This window comes from Phialemonium atrogriseum, assembly GCF_030411735.1.
Source record: "Phialemonium atrogriseum strain 8032-3 unplaced genomic scaffold QBC33scaffold_3, whole genome shotgun sequence".
In the NCBI taxonomy this organism is placed as follows: Eukaryota; Fungi; Ascomycota; class Sordariomycetes; order Cephalothecales; family Cephalothecaceae; genus Phialemonium; species Phialemonium atrogriseum.
The window spans coordinates 1026106-1047627 of NW_026848140.1; the positions used below are offsets into that span (position 1 = coordinate 1026106).

Consider the following 21522-nt stretch of genomic DNA (forward strand, 5'->3'; position numbering starts at 1 on the left):
GCCAGTACTCCATTCATAAGGTGCTCACTGCTGTGCCACACAGCCAAGACAACCAAGTTAGTGGGGTTGGGCAGGTGTCCAATTAGACCACACCTCCTGGTAGGATACCCCGCGACGAAAATAGATACCCACTTCCACTCAACGCGACCGACGCGTCTTCCATCATTGCCACCTTCAGGATTCTACAACCGCCCAAGTTCCTAAGAGACTGAGACCAGGACCAGAGCTCACGCACAACATGGCTGCGCAACAGATCACTCGAGGGGCCATAGAGTAAGTTTACAGACTCCCACGCGTGTTTTATATATATATCAGGGGCCACACTGGCTAACAGCCTGACAGCGCCATCTTCAATGACCCTGAGAGGGCAAACAGCGAATTTCCGGTCCCTATACTGCAATGCCTTCAGATCAAGACCCTCGAAGCCAAGGCACCGGCAGCTGGCGCATCAGAGCGATATAGAGTCGTCCTTAGCGATATCCATAACTATGTCCAGTGTATGTTAGCGACGCAGGCGAACCACGTCGTCCATGATGGCAAGCTCCTGCGAGGGTGCATTGTGCGCCTGAAGCAATACCAGGCGAACTCTGTGAAGGGTAAAAAGTTGGTACCCCCTGCTCCCCTTTCCTTTCCCGGGCGAAAGCCATCCTGCCCCTTTTCCACCTTCTCTAGTTTGGGTCGGACGCATCCTTTGCTGACCGATGACTACCAGCATCCTGATCATCCTGGATCTTGAAGTCATAGACTCGCTGGGACAACCAGACAAGATCGGCGAGCCCGTCAACGTGGAAATAAAGCAGAATAATGGCAACACGATGATCGGCGGAGCCGGATTCTACGGTGTGAAGACCGAGACACAGGAGTCTAAGCCGGCCGTCCAGAAACAAGTCGCCAGCCGTCCAAGTGGAGGTGGTGGCCCCAGCGGCAATAGCACCATCTACCCTATCGAGGCGCTCTCGCCGTATGCACATAAGTGGACCATCAAGGCGCGGGTAACGAGTAAGTCGGATATCCGGACATGGCACAAGGCAAGCAGCGACGGGAAGCTGTTCAGCGTGAACCTGCTCGACGAAAGCGGCGAGATCAAGGCGACTGGATTCAACGACCAGTGCGACCAGTACTACGAGATGCTCCAGGAGGGGTCTGTCTACTACATCTCCAGCCCTTGCCGGGTGTCCCTGGCCAAGAAACAATTCACCAACCTCCCAAACGACTACGAGCTGGTCTTTGAGCGGGACACGGTAATTGAGAAAGCCGAGGACCAGAGCGCCGTTCCGCAGGTGCGCTTCAACTTCTGCAACATCCAGGAACTGCAAGATGTTGAGAAGGACGCCACGGTGGATATCATCGGCGTCCTGAAGGAGGTTGGGGAAATCTCCCAAATCGTGTCCAAGTCCACGGGCAAGCCATACGACAAGCGCGAGCTCACCCTCGTGGACGACACCAACTTCTCGGTCCGCGCCACCATCTGGGGGAAGACGGCGAACAGCTTCGACGCGAAACCCGAGTCGGTCGTGGCCTTCAAGGGCATGCGGGTCGGCGACTTTGGGGGCCGCAGCCTGTCGCTCCTCTCGTCGGGCACCATGGCGGTAGACCCCGACATCCCCGAGGCGCACACGCTCAAGGGCTGGTACGACGCGTCGGGCCGCAACGACAACTTCGCGACGCACAGCGGCATGGCGTCCATGGGTGGGGCCACGGGCCGGACGGACCAGGTCAAGCACATCAGCCAGGTGCGGGACGAGAACCTGGGCATGGAGGACGTCGATTACTTCACCCTCAAGGCGACCATCGTGTACATCAAGCAGGACACCTTCTCCTACCCGGCCTGCCGCAACGAGGGCTGCAGCAAGAAGGTGACGGACATGCAGGACGGCACCTGGCGCTGCGAGAAGTGCGACGTCTCCCACCCGCGGCCCGAGTACCGCTACATCATGACCGTCAGCGTCGCCGACCACACGGGCCAGCTGTACCTCAGCTGCTTCGACGACGTCGGCCGCATCGTCATGGGCGGCAAGTCCGCCGACGAGCTGATGGAGCTGCGCGCGAACGACGAAGACGCCCGCCTGACCGCCGAGTTCGAGGCCGCCAACTGCCGGAAGCTGAGCTTCAGGGTCAGGGCCAAGATGGACACCTTTGGCGACACCCAGCGGTAAGCTTTCTTTCTTTGTCTCTCTCTCTCTCTCCTCCCATCCTCCCCGTAACCCCCCCCGCAATGTATGCCGAGATCGGGTTTAACTGACGAGCCTCTCCACAGTATTCGTTACCAGGTCATGGGTGCCACGCCCCTGGACTACAAATCCGAAGCCGCCAGGTTGTCCGAGCTCATCAAGGAGATGAGCGTGTGATGACTGATGTTGAAGTGCTGTGAGGGTTTGGGGGTTGTAATCGGATGAAGCATACATGATGCCCTCTCTCTCTCTCTCTCTTTGCCTGGGTGTTTTCTGCCGGAGCCGCTCCTCTTGGTATTGCTGAAAGAGCCTCCTGTTGCCCCTCGGGCACTCTCGAGCTGAATGTATCTCTATATGTTGTTCAAACCACGGAAGATGGACAGGGGTCAAGATGTGAGGTGAGGGAAGACGAAAAGGAGTACCGGCCACACGGATCGGGCGCGGATGCAGGGCTACTTCCTACGGGACAGACGGTAGAGTGGGCATGGGAGATAATGTGGCCAGACTATTCAATACTATTTGCTGTGATGATCTGCTTCGCCGGCCATCTATACAACCAACGTCTATCATGAATGTATCACTATCTGCCTAGTCTGCGTCATTATCATCATTGATTGACCTGAGCTAAGTAGGTATTCTATGCAATAGCAAGTTCGAGTGGGAACGCCCCTTTTCCAAACGCCCATGCTTCCGCTTTCTCCTGCGATTCCCCCGCCGCCGCAGACAACCTAGAGTGTATAGATAGACTTTCCGGCGGGTTTCAGCAGCGAAAGGACACTTCCTAGAGTGTGGCTTTCGCAAGAGGGGGTGAGTGACCGTCTGGGGAATATTCTAAGAGGGAGTAGGAAGTCCCTGAGAAGGCGGAGCTACCTAGCCTTGCCCGCTTCCCAAGTCCGTCCTGACCATCCCTAACGGGGCGCAATGATGCCAGTCATCAAGTCCTCGTCTTCGATTTGCGAATCAAACCCAATGCCAGGGTCCCTCGCGTTCTCCCTCTCTAGCCTCTGCTCCTTAATCAGGAACCTTGCGTACTCCCGGCTCGCGGCCAGGCGCTCGTTCGTAGCCTTCAAGACCGGCTCCAGCTCTTTGATGCGCTGTACCGAGGCAAGAAGTTCCGCGGCAAACTTGGACTCGGACAGCTCCTCCGCCGGCTGGATGAAGGCCAAGTATCCCCGACCATCGCGGAATATCGCTCCATCCGGCTTCTCGATCGCGCCGCTGAGCGTGCCCGCACTGATTATGCCGTGGACCAACTCCTCCACGTCGCCTGCATGTTCAAGCTCCCTGCCGGTCTCGGCACTCTGTGTGCGTTGCCGGATCTCCTCGAGACTGATCTTCGAGTATACATCCTGAAGGTTGATAATCTGCCAGCGCTGGTAATACGCCATCACCATGCGCATCAGGCCGAGGTTGCCGTCGTCGGCCCAGAACTGCTCGCCTAGTCTCTCGAACTCGGCCTTGAGTGCCACCGCGCCGCCCTCGTGCATCTCAAATGCCTTGGCAACGGCAATATATGGGCTCCCCAGAGTCGCAAAGGTCTTCTGGGCGCCTTGCCCTGCGCGCGAAGGAATCGGCGAGGCCTTTCCCTTGAGGAGGAGACTAACCAAGACCCATTTGTTGTGTGCGTCTACCATGATCTTACTACACCCGTTGTCTCGGGTGGGGGTAGTAAGAGCCCGCTCAAAGGCATCGAGTGCTACCCGCCAATCCCCAAGGGACAGATTACATAGGCCGCAAAGCATATCATATTCTAGGACCTCGGAGGGGGTAACTTTGTTGGTGAGCCCCGATTCCACGTTGATAAACGCCGGGGGCGGAAGCTGTGAGTCGCAAAGGGGGCGTGAATCGTTGTGGGTTCTCATGCCGGGGTAAAACAATATGTCGCTGTTGATGACTTCGAGCACGTCGCGGATATTGTCTACCTCATAGGCTAGCCTGACCAAAGGTAGGTGGTGCGAAGTGAACATGGAGCCCGTCGGGTCGAGCCTACGCAGGGCAATGGATGCGGCAGCAACAGCAACGGATCCCTGGTTTCAATGGTGGTCAGCATGGCTTCCCTAGAACTAACCCTCTCAGTGGCGCATACAGGAAAGATATCTCCAGATAGCAGCACGGTAAGCAGATTTGAGAACGGCACACCGGCATATCGTATCTGGCGGGGATCGAATTTGAGAAGGAAGCTTATGGTGCGCCCAATGAAGTCTTTGGTCGCTTGTGAGGGCTTCGAATCGGGATCGAAAGCAGACTGTAGCAGGACGAGGTACGATATTGAGTTTAGGGTTACATCTATGTGCTGAAAGCTGTCAGTATTGACGTCTGAAATGGCTGGGATGAACTCACATCAAGAAGTAGACCAGCATTGGCGGAGAGGACGGCAGCCTGCTCCTTCAGTAGCCGTCCAAGTCTCTGGACGTGGGCCTTGACAGCCTTGTCATACTGCTCATCGTCGGCCAGCTCCTGGTCCGGCGGGAAGGCCAGAAGGACTGATGCGCATTGATCCATGCCAGGCTGCTGTGCGGACAATCGAGGTTTGGAAGATCGACAAGACCAGAACGTCGAGCCGTTAGGGCGGCTTCAGGGCAGGCGCCGGCCAGAAGGATCTTGAACACACGAGGGCAGACTAGATAAAAACGGTTGGCAAATGGAGGTGTAGAGTAGAGTTGTCGAGGGGGCCAGTCTTTGACTCTTTATGTGGCTTTATAAGGCATGTGAGTAAGTGCAGCTCTTAGGCAGTCATGGTTCACTGTGTACGGACTGGGAAACCGAGCTCTCCCCGCGCGTCGGAGCTTCGTTGGTGATGGGTGGGGTTAAGGTTTTGCCGTGGTTCTGCCGGCAACACTCTTGTCCAGGAACCCCACTCCTCGCTGATTGGCTGCAGGGAGCTATCTGCTTCCGTTTTGGGACCTGAAATAGCGCCAAGGCTTAGCAAAAACACTCCTGCTGCTGCTGGTGCTGTCGGTCTTCTCGCTACATTCCACTGTGACTTGGCCATATATTAACAACCGACTTATTACTCGACTACCTGCCAGCCCAGGATGGCGAAACGGTTCTCCCCACTGACTACCTACTTACCTACATGACAAGCTAGGGAGGCGAAGGTTCAGCAAGACTAGCCAGGAAGAAAGACAAACGGCGGACTCTAGCCCATCCCTTAACCAGCCACCAGCCTGAACGCACTGAGATTGATGATGGCCCGGTAAGATACAGAGTAGAGAATATGTAGTAACGAAGATCGGCGGCGAACTGCAAGGATATTGTCAGGATCCAACATGAGTTCACTGTCAGGATGGTGGGATGCAGAAACGTGAAGCAAGAGAACTTCGAGATGCGATTTTGCACCACATATACGAACCAGAAGTACTAATGACCCCGAAGACGACGAGTCACAGGCGTGCGGTGAGGAAGCCACTCATTACACAACAGGGCATCGAGATCCAGTTTCATTCCGCTCTATTACCAGAGCAAGAGACTCGGCATACCGATTGGATATGAAAGAAGAGACGACGAAGCAAGCAAGCAAGCAAACAAGCAAACATAGAGATGCGCACGCGCGTGAAAACACCCGGGTTTCCTTTTCGTCCGCCATTGCCATTCTTCGTCTCGTCGTTGGGCAATGTCCATTGGAATCCATCCGAATCAAATCCATCATAACTCCGTTTCCGTTTCCTCTTTCCTCTTTCCGCTGCTCCTTCCTTGTTTTTGTCTTTTCGGGCGGGTCTATAGTACAGGCAAAGCAATACCATATCCTCTGTGCGAACCAGAGGTCTTCTTCCCGTGACTTCTCTCTCTAAGGAGGGCCGCAAAAAAAAAAGAGAATCTAGCAAGAATAAAGGAAAACCCAGGCGCAGAACGTCAGCAAAACTATGTCGTAGCAGAGAAATTCAAACGTGATTCCCCCCTTCATTTTCCTTTCCCGTGTATGTCCCTTTTCCAACCAAACCGGCGCAATCATCGTCATGGGTCCAAGCAAGTCGTCAGGTAGACACACCTCCAGCGCTAGCGAGCAGCCCAGCGGGGGAGACCGTTTGTCACCGGGAGCTGGTATGTCCAATAGAAATAGGTCCAAAGGCAAGAAAAAGGGGCCCCGCCCCGCCCGAGGGGGGAGAGGGAGGATGAGGAGTGGGGGGCTTGCTTCAGGCGAGTCTCACGCCCTCCTCGTTGTCGTCATCCCCGTTCTCATCCACATGTCGGAGCATGGAGAAGGGGTTCATGTCCGCGATCCCGCGCGTGAGCCGGTCAGGGCTGGACTCATCGGCTGGTTTGCGGGGCGGCGGTCCGATGGGGCCGAATGGCGAGGAGTATTGGATTGCTGAAACCGGGTTAGTTATCGTCTTTCCCACTTATCAGGGGGGTGGTTGCGGAGGTTGGGTGGGAGTGGGGTGAGACAGGAGTGAATAGGCTTCACATACGGTTAGGCCCAACACTGGGGATGCGTCTCCAAGGGTTCGCAGTGAGCCGATTTGGCCCCGACAGGCTGCGGTCGCGGCTGCTCACCGCGACCGGCTGGTCCGATGCATCCACTAGGTCTCGCTGGCGTGCCAACTCGGCCTGGTGCTTCTTCCACCAGGCAGGCAGGCCGTGGAAGAGGCCGAGTGAGTGTTGGGTCGCCTTGTCGAAGGGCATCTCATGCTTGTACTTGCAGCCCTGTTGCGTGAAAGCGCAGACGCCTTCGTGCACCCATTTGTCGCAGTAGATCTTCGGTCGCTTCTGCGAGGCGGGTGGTGGAGACAGCGCGATGATGCTGTCGATGTGAGACTATTTTGTATCTCGGGTGTTAGCGGTTTGTGTTTGCTTCCTGGGAAAGGGGACAGACAGCCCGGAAGGAACAGTTAGGGAGGAGAGAAAAACAAATTTTGGAGCGGAAAATACCGGGTAGACGTGAGTAGGACGACTCACCTGGATGGGGTCGCCAGGGTTGTTAACAAGAGGGTTCGGTCGCGGCTATCACGCAGGTCAGTTAGCACATGGGGATCCTTTACTTTTGGCGAAACTCGCAACTCTGAGGCGCACCTGAAGAGCAACTCGCTCTGAGTTGCTGGAACGGCCGTTTGGAGCAAGACCCCGTGGCACGGGCAAGACCTTCATTCCGACACAGCCCTGCTGGAGGGCCGGGATGTCCTGGAGAGGCGGCAGCATGTCGGCCGGGATGAGTCTCGTATACTGCCCGTTGCCGCGGTCGAAGCAGTAGGCATATATCTCGTCCAGCTCGTTGTCCCCGAGCTGCACCTGCCCCAGGGCCCGGGGAAACAGCGACGACGGGTCGTTCGTGCCTACCCCACCGGGCCCCGACGGCCCTCCTACAGTGCCATAGCCGCCATATCTGGTCGGCGAGGCCGTGGCCAGGGCGTTGGTTAGAGGGGCAGAAGTTGAGGGGGGAGTGAGAGATGAGCTATCCATGCTAGAGCCGGAGTGACGCCAGTTCGCAGAAATGAGACCGCGCGAGTCGTGTCGTGGAGTTGAATTCGGAATATGCTGGCGCAAATCGTGGCTCTGGAAGTTGCCAGCGCGATCGAAATATATCTTGGATCGCCGACTGTTGGCGGATTCAAAAGGGTTGCGGTCCATCCTCAAGAGCTGGGGAGGGTCCAGAAGGCTGCCGGAGGGGTCTATAGTGGAGGTCAGGTGTGAGTCAAGATGGTGATTCTGGGAGTCAGGAGAAGTGTCGCGGGTGGAAGAGCTGGAAGGGCCGGAGGAGCTGGAGAAGTCGGAGGGAAACATGGAGGTGGAAGGGGGACAGTTGAGAGGAAAACCGCTCCTGAAAATTGAATCCATAGTGAAGAGGAAGAGACAGGCCGGGTGAGAAATGAGCTTTGCAAACGGGGGTTTGGCTCCCTGGACAAGGCTGATATTTATATCTGCATTCAACCTGGATCGTCAACACCGCATCGGCCGGGAAGGGGGGGGGGGACAAAGGTGAACTTGGAATCTCAGGCTCCTGCGACAACTTAGAAGGGGGTCAACGCCAGTTGAGACAGCAGCAGTCCAGACATGGAGAGCTTTCATGCAGCAGATATGAGGCCCTTTTATCGGACCTCTTGGTCGCGGCAACAGCTGGGCTCTAAAAGAGCAAACGCCGGATCTCTCAAATAAGGTTCACTGCATGGAGCGGATACCTGCATCCAGCTTGTGTTTCCCACGTGACAAATAAGCTGTCAGTGAGCTGTCACTGACGCTGGGAACAGTGATCAGGGGAGTCTTATTCGTTATTCTGGCCATCAAGAGTCGGAGATGGATGGCCAATGCAAAATTAGATACTCTAACATGTCCATAGGGGCTTGCTTGTTGGGGGAGCCATTCCTGGTCTACCAAACCTAGCTCGAAAGTCTACCGAGATTTTCCTGTCCCTGGGAGGCAGCGGCAATGCCAGCCTGCTTGCCAAAATGCAAAATGGAAATGCAAAAGGGAAGAGAAGAAGAAGGCAAGAGAAGAAAGAAGGGTGCTTGCTCCGGCCCCCTGCTCCCTTTGGGGCAAAATCCACGGCCACTCAAATCAACGCCATGCCCTCCGCAGCAGAATGCCGATATGGGATGACAAAAATAATGATAAATGCATGCATGACCCTTCTGGTCATCGCAAACGTGTTGTAGGGGAAGTGCTCCAAGCCAGCCGCTGCCTGGCTGCTGCACGTCTGAAATACGCGATATGCCACTGATTCAGTGCATCCTTTGTTGACCGCCCTGCATGGTTACCTTCCGAAGTTGGGTGAGCAAACGGGCCCTCCTGATGGCAAGAGCCTCTCCTCCATTGCCTGACTCTGGCTTGAGAGCATCGAGTGCCAATCTCAAACAGACGTGTGAGGCCAACGCCGGGCACGAATAGTAAGGGGGATGCACGACGTTGCAAACAATGCAGGGTTCCAAAACTAGATTATTAGCGATGCCCTGTCTCGCCAGAACCGCAGGGGGAGCAGGTCCGCTTGAGAGAACGGAGGCCTGATGCATTGCGGGCAGGGGCCGGAGGGCGGGAATCCCTTCCCAAATCATCGGCATTCCTCTTGCTGGGAGCCATACCCCTCCTGGCTGCATACCTCGCTGCTGCGATGGGACTGCGACTGTTCGGGGATCTCGCTGGATGATGGGGTTAGGACTGGGGTGGGCAGCATGGGCTGGCTTGACTGTGGGCTTGGGAGCCGTCGTCCTCGGCTTGCCTTGGCCTTCTTCGGAGTCGACGTCTTGTTTGCGACGACGCCTCTTGGCCGGCCACTCGACTGGCTGCCCGACTGGCTGCCCGACTTGCCGCTCGACTTCGGTCTCTGAGGGTTGGTATTGTCAACGCCATTCCCAGATGCCTTGCATGCCCTTTTAGAGGCGGCTGGCTGTCTTGGGGACTTCTTTGCTGCCGTACCTGGAGGACCCATGCTCTGGGATTTCCTCGAGCGGGGTCCGCTAACGGCCGAATCGCCGGCACGCGACCTCGCCCCGTCGTCGCTGGACTCTCCTTCGCTCTCCCCGCCAGAGCCCGCATTGACGAAGTCATCGTCGACCGCCGACAGCTCGTCATCGACAGCGGGCCCCTCGTCGGGGCCGAATATCTCGCGGGGCCCGTACTTCACAGCCTACGGTGATGATGATCAATGGTCAATATGCTACAGAAAAGAAGGAATCTCATCCCGCAAATCCATAATGCTGGAGGGACATACCTTGCGCCGACGGCCTCCCCGACCGAGGATTTCCTTGTTAGCCTCAGCCTCGCGACGTGCCTCCTCCTCTCGCTCCTTGAGGATGCTCTCCCAGACGCCCTGGTTAATGGCGGGCTCCGGTACGTCATCGACCTTCTCGGTGATCATGCCCTCGTCGTTGGCCCATACGCGGGCAAATGAGAAGGCCGACTCGGCAGACCGAGTCTCACCCTGGGTCTCGACCTCTTCAGCGCGCTGCTTATCCGACCTGTCTAGGAGCTTGTCAACCGAGGCCGAGTCATAGTTGATCCTGTCCCTTTTATCATTGCTAAACAGGGCTCCGGCTCCGTGCTTCAGGATCGACTCGAGGTCGTTGCCCGCCTCGCCCTCTTTCTCGTCCATGCTCTCGATCAGGGCGTGGTCTAAGGCCATCTTTTTGCGGCCGATCTCCATGATTTTCTCCTCGACGCTGTCCTTGGTCATCAGCTGAAAGCAGAGAACCTTATTCTTCTGGCCGATACGATGAGAGCGCGAGACTGCCTGCAAGTCCTGGTGTGGGTTGAAATCCGGGTCTAGGATGATGACCGTGTCTGCCGTCGCCAGGTTAATGCCGACTCCACCAGCGCGGGTGGACAGCAGCATGGCAAAGAGCGGGGAATCGGGGGCGTTGAAGGCATCGATGCGTCGTTGCTTCTCCAGGCTGGACATGTTCCCATCGAGGCGCGAGAAGACCATGCCGAGGCCGGTCAAGAAGTCTTCCATGATGGTGAGCTGGCCCAGAAACTGGCTGAACATGAGCACACGGTGGCCTCGTTCCTTCAGCTTCGGAAGCATGATGCTCAGGAGGAGCAGTTTCGAGGATGCCTCGACCAGGTTGGCAAACTCGGTCTGTGCGTCATCCACCCTGTGCTCGACCGCCTCGCTGTAGAGGAAAGGGTGGCAGAGACACTTGCGGAGCTGCATGAGGATGTTGTTCAGGCTGCCCCGCTCCGTCACCTTTGTCTTGCCCTTGGCCAGGATGGCACTGATCAACTGGCTGTTCTTGGAGATGATGGACTTGCACAGCTTCTCCTGCAGCACCGACATTGTCACCGGCACGATGACCCGGGTAATGGGAGGTAGGAACTTCAACGTCGCAGCCTTGGTCCTCCTCAGGAAATACGGCCGGATCAGGTTGTGGAGCTTCGGTATGTTCTCCGCAGTGAGCTCTTGGTACTCTTCATCGAGTAGCCTAGCGTTCCTGCTCGAGTCGACAAACTGCAGCAGATTGAAGAGCTCCCGCTTGTTGTTCTGCAAGGGAGTTCCGGTAAGGAGGACTCTGAAGGGAATGTTCATCAGTCGGAGGGCGCCGTATAGAAGATTATCTTCATTCTTGAGCCGCTGACCCTCGTCCACAATGAGGCCCTGCCACTGCACCGACTTGAAGAGCGTTCTGGTCTGATCATCCTGAGCCGAGTCGTACGACATGACGACGACATGTGCCTTCATCTTGCTGGTATTATCCGGGAACAGCTCGAACTGGTAAGAAAGAGTCTGCGGCACCTTGCCACCGTAGTAGGTGACCACGCGAAGCTCTGGCGCCCATTTCTTGAGCTCGCGGCGCCAGTTGGCGCATGTTGCATTCGGGACGACAACCAGGAAAGGCCAGACCTTTGGCTGTTCCTGCACCAGGCTGACGAGGAGGGAGACAATCTGCACCGTCTTGCCCAGGCCCATCTCGTCAGCAAGGATGGCGTTGCGCTGGAGGTGGAAGTTGTAAAGAAGCCAGTTGAGACCCTCGACCTGGTATCCCATGAGCGACCCGCCCTGAAGGCAGGCTGGCTGGGCTTTGTACTCGACACCGGTTTCGAAATGCAGGCGGCGGAACTCCTTGAGACGCTCTCTCATCTTCAGTGGTGCGTCGTCTCGGAAATACTTGCCGGTCAAGTACTCGTCGTAGGCGCCGAGGAAGGCTTCGTAGAGATACCCCGAGCTGGCTTTGGGCGGGGCATCCCAAACGACGGCATCATAGCCGAGGCCGAGAAACTTGACGTAGATCTTCCGGACCTTGTGCACGTTAGCCCGATCATTTACTTTGGTAGAAGGCCGGTAATCGGCGTAGGTCACGGCAAGGATGACGTCTGGCACGAGGTATTCCTCGGGGATGGCATCTTTCTCGTCGAACCTGGGAAGCATGTTCTCGCCTTCGTTGCGTCTTGCGAACGAGTGGCGCATCGACCCGCGGGTCGCACCCCAGGCCCAGCTGCCAGGCTGCCAGGCACAGTGGACGTAAGAGAGCCCGTCGTACTTGACCAGATACTCGATGGCATCCTGGTTGAAATCCGCAAAGGTCTGGCCAGTCCGATAGCTGTCACGGTCCTTTGGCCGCCACGCGACCAATGATTGGACCTTGGCCGGGATCTCAATGCATTCCTTGCATTTCCACTCGATCGAGTATTCCTGGAGAAGCATGGTGCGGAGCTTCTCGCAGTCGTTGCCGTCGACCATGAAGTCCTGCGAATCGGGCTTGGGAAGGTGCTCGATATGGTATCCCCGGCGGCAATTAGTGCAGCGGAAGAGCACGTTCTTATGGTTGTTGATAACTTGGCGGTCGACGGGGGTGATGGGGTCCTCGCCGCCATTGTTTAGGCGGAGCTGCTCTTCCTGCTTGGAGGTTTTCTTGACTGAGAAGGGCATGCACGAAGCGCCCTTCTCATGACAGGTCTGGCAAAGGGCATGGTCGGGGGCCAGGCTGTCCTTCTTCTGGTAGACCCCGATGCAGAAGCGACATTGCAAGACGAAATATTCCGGGCCAATCTTGGTGACGAGATGATCCCGCATGGCTCGCTGACCGAGGCACCCCTTGTGGTATGAGTTGGAACACCCTTGGCAATAAATGAGTGGCCCCCTGTTCGAGGCGGTACCGTTGGCGTTGCTGTTGCACGTATCGCAAATTTGGCTGTGCGTGTCCTTGAACGCCGTCTCTTCCGGCATGAGGGGTTGGAAGACTTCCTTCACACTCGATATCTTTGGGGCTGCTGGTGCCTTCTCCTCATCCTGGATGAAGCTCTCATCATCTCCCATGCCCAGCTCTCTCATGTTGCTCATGTTCTTGTTTGATCGTCCAGAACGTCGAGGAGGCTCATAGCCAATTGAATCATCCCGGGAATCAGCCACGTTGCCTGAAGCCCTCTTCATCCATCCAGAGCGCTTCTTCCTCCGCCTCTTCATCTTCTGAGGTTGGAGATCGGATCTCACAAGTGGAGGGTAACCGTCGCTGTCATCATCATCCTCGGGGTCCTGAGCCAACTCGTCCAGATCATCGTCATGTTGGCTGATGCTGGATGGAGCATTCTGGCGGCGGGATCTCAGACTGCGGGAGCCACCGTGGACACCGTCCGAGTCCTCCATGAGCTGGTCATCTCCAACCCCGGTGGAGGCCACTCTTGAGCTGGTCCGAGTTCTTGTATGGGAGGTGGGCCGGAAGGAAAAGGACAGTTTGGACTGCCGGATTCTAGCTCGCCTCAGAGCCGGACGACCACTACCAGCCCCACCATCTTCCTCCTCATCATCATCCTCGTCATCGTCGTCATGTTCAGCGAGCTGGTCGGTAGATTCAGAAATAACCCCACGGTCCTCAACCAGGTCGTCGTCATCGGAGTAATCCAGATCCGCCCATCTGCGCTTGGATCGGGAAAATGCCGCCCCCATGCTCTTGCGCTGTGTTTCGTCGTACGCGCCCTAATTGCCGAGTTAGTTGTATTGATGGGAGGCAGCAGGAGAGAAGATAAGAGACATATGTGAGAGATTGAGAGGTCATAAAGAGAGCAAGGCCGAGCTAAAAAACCTAGGTAGCCTTCAACTTGGGTGAAAATAAGTGAACAGCAGGTGACCGTGATCAGTGGAAAGGGCCTGCTGACAAGAGGGCAAGGGAAGTGAGAGGTGTGTGACTGCTAGGCAACATGGCAGACAAACCGCCAGTGTCTACCTAGGTAGTCATACAGTCGGAACCACTAGGCAAAGGGAAGAGGAAGGGGAAGGGGAAGGGGAAGGGGAAGGGGCGGTTCTCGGGGTAAGCCAAGGAAGGCATAATGCTCCTCATACCATACTGAACCTGGCTCCGGCTACCAGTAAGATGAGTTTCTTAAGCTGAAGTGATCTGGTGGATACCCATGGAAGATAGAAAAGAGAGCTGCGACTGTTGGATTCCTGGCTTGTGTTGGTAACGCCTTCCCGCGGAAAACCGGATCCGTGAGAATCTCCTCTGTGAATGTGCCTGGAGAGATAAAGTGCCTCACCCACGTATAGCCAGGCCAAGTAGGTAGAGAGAGCGCGGCATCCAGGAAAGAAAGGAAACAGTTGGTAGATTTGTGTGAGGCAATACTGGTGAGACCGATGTGGGCGAGACAGGAGGATTAGAGGTAACGAAGGTGGGTGGTAGAGAGATGAATTGATAGGTGGATCTGGACCGCCTTGCGGTTGTAGATGGCTCTTTTTGAGGAAGGCAAGTAGCAACTATCTAGCAAGCCAGGCAAGATACTGAGATGAAAAGAGTTGGAAGGCCTTCTCTCTTGCCTAAATGGGCCAGTTGGAGCACCTGAAGCCGAGCTCACTTTCGTACTATCCACGGGAGGACGTCGATATTCGAACAAGACGATCAAGGGAAGCGTGACATCCCAACAAAACGTACCTTGACAGCACGCCGCAGCCTTGAGCGTCCATATCTCCAGCCATATTCGGTTTCCGATTCGTAATCATCAACATCAACAACATCAAACAGTTCTCGCTTCTTGGGGGGGATCCAGGGAATCTGAACTTCGATTCTTGTATCCACCACGTCTGGAGAGTGGCACCGCTTGCGTTTCGAGGAGGATGACGAGTTGCTTGACAGCTCAGACCGGAAATCGAAGGCCATATCATCGGGCTTCGCGTCGGGCTTCGAGGACGCCGATGGCAGCGCAAAAGCTGCCTCGGGCTCGGCATACATGTGTGAATGGTATCGCAACTGGTCTGCAGGAGTGGAAGGTGGAGTTAGTTAACAGTTTTCCACTTGCACAGACAGGGGCAAGTCCGAATCGTATGTCACTGGAAAATTCATGCCGTGACAAATAATTTTCGGTGGCGGTGAAGTCTTGCGACTCGACCCCGAGTATCTTTTGAAATCGGAATTATAGAGCGAAACGCGACGGCCACAGTGGGCACGCGTCGAGCTTGTTAAAGTGGGATAGCCAGTGCGAGCAGACGCAGGGGTCAAGCCACAACACAACTGTGGCGTCACTCCCCTGCATGTGCGCCAATCGCCAATCTGCAATCTGAGAGTGAAAGAAAAACGGGTTGGACATATCTCATTCTCAACTGAGCTTGGGGATCTCCAGAATCCCAAGCAGTGTAGCAAAAACGCCTGATAGAAAGTCAATGACCTGCAGCCCTCTACTGGGGTTCTTTCCTGTATTTCCTCACAACTGTTTCTTTGCTCTTCTTTGAGTAAGAGAGCTGCCGGATGATCAAGACGGATATCATTCAACCAACACCTACCTACCCCTGTTTCCTTCCTGCTTTTTGAGACTTTGAGGAGAGGACAGGCAAGGAATCTCAAAGATAGGAGTGTTGATAAGGAGTGGTGATCAGGAGAGGATTGGGAGAAGAATTCAGAAAGGCCATGATGTGGCCCCTCCAGGGTGCTCCGCTGCTTTCTCAGGCACTCCCCAAGGTAGCTCCCAGGGCTGGATGGGATGCCTCAACTCTGAGGCGGTGGGCTTCACTCTCTGCTATTCACCAAGGTCGGCGTCGGGAGGAGAGATCTAGGCCTCAGGGGTTCAGGTCTTCACGACAGGGCACGCGGGACAGTGGTGCTACGGAAACATCACAGCCTTTGACCTTTGCTGAAAGGCGCAGAGCCAGGGCAGCTGCACCAGCGCCGACATTCCGCATCCGAAAGGGAAAGAAGGACATCACCCATAAGGATGGGCCAAGGGCTATGTCTAGGCAGGCACGATTCTACGACCCCAAAGACTCCTTTGGCAAGAAAAGTCTTGTATACCAAGCAAAGGCAGGAAACTTGAAGGAGCAATTTGGGGCTCTGGATGACAAGAGCACCATGCCAAGGCGGCCCCTGAGATCCCCTGCCAGGCCGGAACCAGCATCATCATCGTACTCGAGAAGAGATACGCCCAGGCGGTGGGAGAACGGCAGGGCTGACGACAGCGAGGGTCGACGCTCAGATAGGACCGGAGCTGCGGCCAGATCTGAGGGTAGCGAGGAGGCCGGAACATCGTGGGAAGCGCTTGTAGCATACAGCGAGGAGAAGAGTGGGAGCAAACGAGGCAGCGAGGACGAGAGAGGCAGAAGAGGAGGCCGCGAGGGCGAGAGACGCGCAGATGGCGCGAGAGACAGAAGAGGACGTAACGAGAGACCTATTCGATCTCGGCAAGGACGAGAACATAGACGGGATGATGTGCCAGGTTACGGAGGCGCGACACGTCGGGACGAGCCATTTCAAACAGCAGTTGCTGAACGACAACCGCTGTCGATTCCCTATACAACGGCGGCATCGCAGTTTTTATATGGGAAGTCGGTCGTCGAGGCGGCTCTGCAGGCATCGCAGCGCAAACTGTACAAGCTGTACATCTATGGCGGAGCCAATCGACAGAACGTCTCGCAGGACATCGGTATCCAACGACAGGCGGAACGAAAAGGAGTCGACGTCCAGATCGTCGGGGAGGATGGTTTGCGCCTCATGGAGAAAATGAGCGCGGGACGCCCACACAACGGCTATGTCCTTGAGGCGTCGCCCTTGCCACAGCTGCCTCTGACGAGCCTTGGGCCAATGTCGGAAGACGAGAACAACCCCGGCTTTCACGTCAACATGGCCCACCAGTCAGTTGAGGACGCCAAGATCAATGGCAGCTCCGACTTCTTCCCATCGCCGCGCAACAGCAACTACAAGCCATTGGTCCTCGTGCTGGATCAGATACTGGACCCTGGGAACTTTGGCGCGATTCTGCGGACAGCCAGCTTCCTTGGAGCCACTGCTGTGGCGGTCACGAAGCGTAACTCTGCATCGCTGACACCCGTCGCGCTAAAGGCCTCAGCAGGCGCCTCGGAGGCGCTGACCCTCTTCTCTGTCGAGTCGCTCGCCCCCTTCCTGACCGAGTCGAAAGAGAACGGGTGGCAGGTCTACGCAGCCGTGCCTGGGGCGGCCAGGTCGAGACAGCATCGGCAGGTGGATATGCACGAACTCGCGGACCTGGATCCTCTTTCCAAAGATCCATGCATCCTCCTGATGGGGAGCGAGGGCGACGGGCTTTCGCGGCAGCTCAGGAGCAAGGCCGACGTTGTGGTGAACATCCCGAACTTGTCCGGGTCCAATGTCGTCGACAGCCTCAACGTCAGTGTCGCGACTGGCTTGCTCTGTTCCGCATTTCTCCGAGGCAAGGAGAGGTCACAATTTAGCAAGTTGGCGGAGAAATCTGAAGAGCCTGGGCTTTGGTAATGCTCGGAATGTATTTCCATTTGTGTTTGTACAACTATATGTATCGTGTATTTCATAGCCTGTACTCCGTACTTGTATCATTAGAACTGGGAGGGCGTGTACATAGGTATTCAAGCACTTGGTAGGTACCTAATTGGAACCACGACTGTGCAGACGACTGCAGAAAGATCCCGACGATCCCCCCCACCAACAAGGATTAGCTACCCGTGAGCCGTTCCAATGGGGTCGCTCCGGGCAGGGGTAGCTACGATGACTTTGGGCTCTTTTCTTCAGACTTCCTTCCACACGGACAACAAACCTTATCACTGTTTCATTTCTAGTTGGGCAGGGCTGCGTTGCCACGACAATCTAATCTGTCTTTCCCAGCCTCACCAATTCGTCGTGCGTGTTACCCTCGGTCCCTCCGTACCCTCCAACAAACCAAAATTTCTCGAGTCTCGAAGCTCCTTTTTCGTCCCAGGACAAGATGCAACTCCTCCCGCCGCCATTGTGGCTCCTCATCGCCGCGCAGATTGACGCGCAGGCCCAACTCCCCACCGCCGTCCGGAAGATGCCCCCCGACGCCGGCGAGAAGTTCCACCACGAGTACTGCGCCTTCGCCGAGGAAGGGGCACTGGCCGGGCGGGCCGCCCCCCTCCTCGCTGCCAATGCCTCGGCCCCGCTGCCGTACCGCCCGCCGTTCGCCCCGCACGACGAACGCTCGCAGTACCCCGGCCAGATACCTCGAAGCGGCGGAGATGTGGACGGCAGGGGGTATGGCTGGCGGCTGCTGAGGCGGGCGGCTGCCGGGGAGCTGGCGCGCCTGAAGGGGAGGGAGTGGGCCTGTCCCGGAGACACCAGCAGTTGCGCGGGCATCGGCTACCCGAATAGCTGCTGCCAGAGCGGAGAGACGTGTGTTGAGATCGAAGATACGGGCTTGGGGCCGGTTGGATGCTGTCCGTCTGGGTCGACGTGCGGGGGGTCGATATCGGGATGCGCCTCGGGCAACACGGCCTGTTCATCTGAAATTGGGGGTGGTTGCTGTATTCCCGGCTTCGTGTGCGAGGGAGTAGGCTGTAAGTTGTTGACTCTTACCCTGTTCCTCCCCCCTATCAAGCATAATCATCACGAGAGGGTAGTCTTGCTAACGAAGCATAACCCTTCCTTCTAGGCGTCCCCAGCGCCCCGGTCATGACAACAATGACCACCACTTCCACCAGCATCGTCTCAGCGCCCACGCCATCCACCATCATTGTGACCGTCATCATCACGCAGACCCAATCCCAATCCAAGCCCCAGACAAGCACCACAACCAGAATCGTCAGCCCGACCAACACCCCAGCAACAGGCAGCACCACCACCTCCACAACCGACAACGGCATCTCCGCCCCCGTCCGCCCAACCTCCTCCTCCTCCACCTCAGAACCCAGCGGCACCAACACCTACTGCCCAACAGGCTTCTACGCCTGCCTCGCCTCCGCCGGCGGCGGCTGCTGCCAGACGGGGCGCGACTGCAAGACGACCTCGTGCCCGCCGCCCGCCCGCCCGACGACCGTCGTGGACGGCAACGGCGTCACCGTCGTCGTGCCCGCGGCCGCCGTCCCCGCCTCCACGACGGCCACCTGCGCCTCGGGCTGGTATCTCTGCGACGGCGACGACGCCGATGCCGGGCTAAGGCCGGGCTGCTGCCCCTCCGGGTACGGCTGCGGCACCGCGAGCTGCATGCTCGTCCGCGACGGGGCGACGGCGAGCGTTGCGAAGGACTTGCCTGGCGGCAGCAGCAGCGGGGCGGGGAGGGGGAATGGGGCGCGGACCTGGGGGTTGGTGGGTTGGGTGGTTGCGGTGGCCTTTATCACCATGGTATGAAAAGGGGGTGGACCTTGAGCTTTTTAATTTGCATTTGCGGTTGCATGGTTGTTACTTCGCAGGCCCTCTCTGTCTACTTGTGGCATATTTATGACTTATGGGCGTTCAATTCGCATTGGCAGGCGTTTGTGGTCTTCGAGCATCGAGCATAGAGGGGAGAAGGGATTCACCCGGTCCTATGAATAGATTTCGTGGATTTCGAAGTGATAGATTGACTAGCAATCTAGTAATGGAGGATACATCTCATTCAATAACCGGATCGATTTCCATGTCCCTGTCGCCAATGCCAGACACTCCAGCACGAGCACGAGCACGAGCGCGAATAAACCCAAATTACAGTCCACAACACCGAGACTCCCATTACAACAGCAAGGCAACGGCCGCGAAGCAAGTCAACAGCCCAACCCAGACCTTTCCGGACAGCGAGTTAGCAGCATCCGGCTTCGGGCTCTGACTAGGCCCTGTCGGGGATGGGGATGCCGTCGGGGACGGCGAGACCGGGGGCTTCCCGTCGGGCGTCATGATCCTGTCCAGCACATGGATCAGGCCGTTGTTGGTCAGGACGTTGGGACTGATGAGCTTGGCATCGTTGAAGTAGATGTCCTCGCCCACCTTGACGACCGTGACGTCGAGCCCGTCGGCCAGCGAGGCTACCTTCATGCCGGAAACGATGTAAGGGGTGTATAGGGGGAAAGGAAGCGTGTGGAAACTGCCCATGTAGGAGAGCAAGGTTAGCGCCGGGTCATCAGCGACAAACTGGGATTGTGAACTGACAGGAGTGCCCCGGTCAGGTCAGTCTTGTTGAGCATATCCTCGGGATGGCCCGCGGACTTGAAAGCATTGTTGGTCGGCGCCAGACAAGTGACATTGGGAGTTGTATCAAGCGCTGGGTACAGGTCGGTCTTGTCCAATGCATCGTCGAGAGATGACAATGTGTCTTGGCCCTTGATGGTGACATCGCATGGCTGAGGAGGCACGAGGACACTGAGTCAGGGGTCGGCTTAGGTTAGGCATTCATTCTCTGCGACTTCTCGAAGGCCAAGACTCTGTTCCTGCATTGGGGACTCACGAATCAACAATCTGCAAGTAGCCTAAAGCCCACTGGGCATCGACGGCGTTTAGTCCGGCGCCTCGGCCATTGCCACCGCGGAGGTACACGCTAACAGTCTGGCGCCGTCTGGCCTTGACCGCGTTGATCGGGTCCTTGGAGGCAAAGATGACCTGCCCAAGCGCAGCCTCGGGGCCGTATGCGTTGACCAGGTCAGCACCGGCTGACCTGTTGTTGTACTGTTGATCCCGGAGCAAGGTCGGCACAATGAGGCTTTCCGTGGCAGTCAGTTCCTTGCCGGTCAGCTTAGCCGCCAAGACATGGTACTTCAAGACTGCCAGAAGCTGGTCGGCGGGAAGGTCAGCAATGTTTGGCCCACCGGTTGAGTTGGCGAAACTCAGCAAGGCCGCGTTGTTTGGTGCCAAGATAGTAACTCGCTCCGTGGAATTTGGAACGAGTCCGCTGGGGAGGATTGATTCCACACCCCCGGGCAAGTTGCTAAGAAGCTGTGAGAAGGAAGAGAGCTCTGGATACTTGGATAGTGCCGAGACAAGGTCCTGGCAAAGACCAGAGTGGGCGAGGCCCAGCGCAAGGACTAGACAGCTGAAGACTCGCATTTCGAAGCAAGCGAGAGTTCTGATGCCTCCGGGTATGAGACCAAGTCACTGATCCCATCGAGTCTGCCGACATTTATGGGCCTCATAGCTGCTGAAGCTCCCAGGTGGCACAACAAAGCTTACGTGAGGGACATGGGGGGATCGCGAAGTAGCTCCAAGCCACCTCTTTCAGCCCCGACAGCCCGCGCCTTTCGTGGGCCAGAAGCCTCTTGACGCAATAGGCCACCTGAATGAACGGGGTCTTCCTTTCTTGATGTCGGGGAAACATTGGTGGACCTTCTCCAGAGGACATGGGGTGTATGACATGGCATTGGTCCTCGGGGCAATTTCTACTGTCAGCCCCTGAGGGATTGTTGGCCGTGTCGGGGACAAGCAGCGTCAAGGCAGGAGTCTGATGTTAAACATCTAATTGTGCAGGCCGATTCAAACACGGCATGGTACACTTTGACGTGCAACATGCGCAAACATGTGCAGTCGGCCCTTTTTGGCAAAACTGAGGCTATCTCTGTATTGACGACCTACCTGCATAGTAGTAGGTCCTAGCCTATTAGGGCTACAACGATATACCTATCCTATTCAGGCCCCTTCCCTTGGTGACCCCTGGGGTATATAAGAATAGTCATATATCCTGACTTCGAGAGAGGCCACCAAAACCTGCATCTACTTTCACGACTATGTCTAATAACGATGGAGTTCAGGGACGCGACTATACACCCCGTAACCCCCATTTAAGTTGAATTTACTTGGAACCT

General features: G+C 56.6%; 7 protein-coding genes across 7 annotated transcripts; 3 read left to right on the forward strand and 4 right to left on the reverse strand.

The window, feature by feature from the left end:
• Positions 1-144: 144 nt before the first annotated feature.
• Positions 145-2733, forward strand: QBC33DRAFT_526788 (replication factor-A protein 1). Its single transcript, XM_060426921.1, has 4 exons — positions 145-273; positions 343-603; positions 713-2152; positions 2258-2733. Exons 1-4 carry the CDS (start codon positions 239-241, stop codon positions 2346-2348), a joined length of 1827 nt encoding a protein of 608 aa, XP_060287297.1. The 5' UTR covers positions 145-238; the 3' UTR covers positions 2349-2733.
• QBC33DRAFT_465707 (uncharacterized protein) lies at positions 2673-4917 on the reverse strand. The gene is made up of 3 exons (XM_060425140.1): positions 4512-4917; positions 4258-4464; positions 2673-4198 (listed from the first exon to the last, which is right to left on the reverse strand). The coding sequence occupies exons 1-3, from the start codon at positions 4671-4673 to the stop codon at positions 3080-3082; spliced, it is 1488 nt and encodes a 495-aa protein (XP_060287298.1). The 5' UTR covers positions 4674-4917; the 3' UTR covers positions 2673-3079.
• Positions 4918-6304: 1387 nt separating this feature from the next.
• On the reverse strand, positions 6305-7568 carry QBC33DRAFT_511877 (uncharacterized protein; the record flags this gene model as incomplete). The annotated part of the gene is made up of 4 exons (XM_060425875.1): positions 6305-6480; positions 6581-6926; positions 7068-7112; positions 7182-7568. 4 exons carry the CDS (start codon positions 7566-7568, stop codon positions 6305-6307), a joined length of 954 nt encoding a protein of 317 aa, XP_060287299.1.
• A 788-nt stretch (positions 7569-8356) lies between these two features.
• QBC33DRAFT_526796 (PHD/FYVE-zinc-finger like domain-containing protein) lies at positions 8357-13560 on the reverse strand. The gene is made up of 3 exons (XM_060426922.1): positions 9811-13560; positions 9516-9726; positions 8357-9423 (listed from the first exon to the last, which is right to left on the reverse strand). Exons 1-3 carry the CDS (start codon positions 13477-13479, stop codon positions 8825-8827), a joined length of 4479 nt encoding a protein of 1492 aa, XP_060287300.1. The 5' UTR covers positions 13480-13560; the 3' UTR covers positions 8357-8824.
• A 1870-nt stretch (positions 13561-15430) lies between these two features.
• On the forward strand, positions 15431-17260 carry QBC33DRAFT_444666 (uncharacterized protein; the record flags this gene model as incomplete). The annotated part of the gene is made up of 2 exons (XM_060424285.1): positions 15431-16019; positions 16158-17260. 2 exons carry the CDS (start codon positions 15431-15433, stop codon positions 17258-17260), a joined length of 1692 nt encoding a protein of 563 aa, XP_060287301.1.
• A 233-nt stretch (positions 17261-17493) lies between these two features.
• Positions 17494-19105, forward strand: QBC33DRAFT_597752 (uncharacterized protein; the record flags this gene model as incomplete). Its single annotated transcript, XM_060431941.1, has 2 exons — positions 17494-18315; positions 18411-19105. Exons 1-2 carry the CDS (start codon positions 17727-17729, stop codon positions 19103-19105), a joined length of 1284 nt encoding a protein of 427 aa, XP_060287302.1. The 5' UTR covers positions 17494-17726.
• QBC33DRAFT_526805 (fasciclin domain-containing protein) lies at positions 19067-21253 on the reverse strand. The gene is made up of 3 exons (XM_060426923.1): positions 20175-21253; positions 19880-20089; positions 19067-19814 (listed from the first exon to the last, which is right to left on the reverse strand). Exons 1-3 carry the CDS (start codon positions 20768-20770, stop codon positions 19466-19468), a joined length of 1155 nt encoding a protein of 384 aa, XP_060287303.1. The 5' UTR covers positions 20771-21253; the 3' UTR covers positions 19067-19465.
• Between the last annotated feature and the right edge of the window lie 269 nt (positions 21254-21522).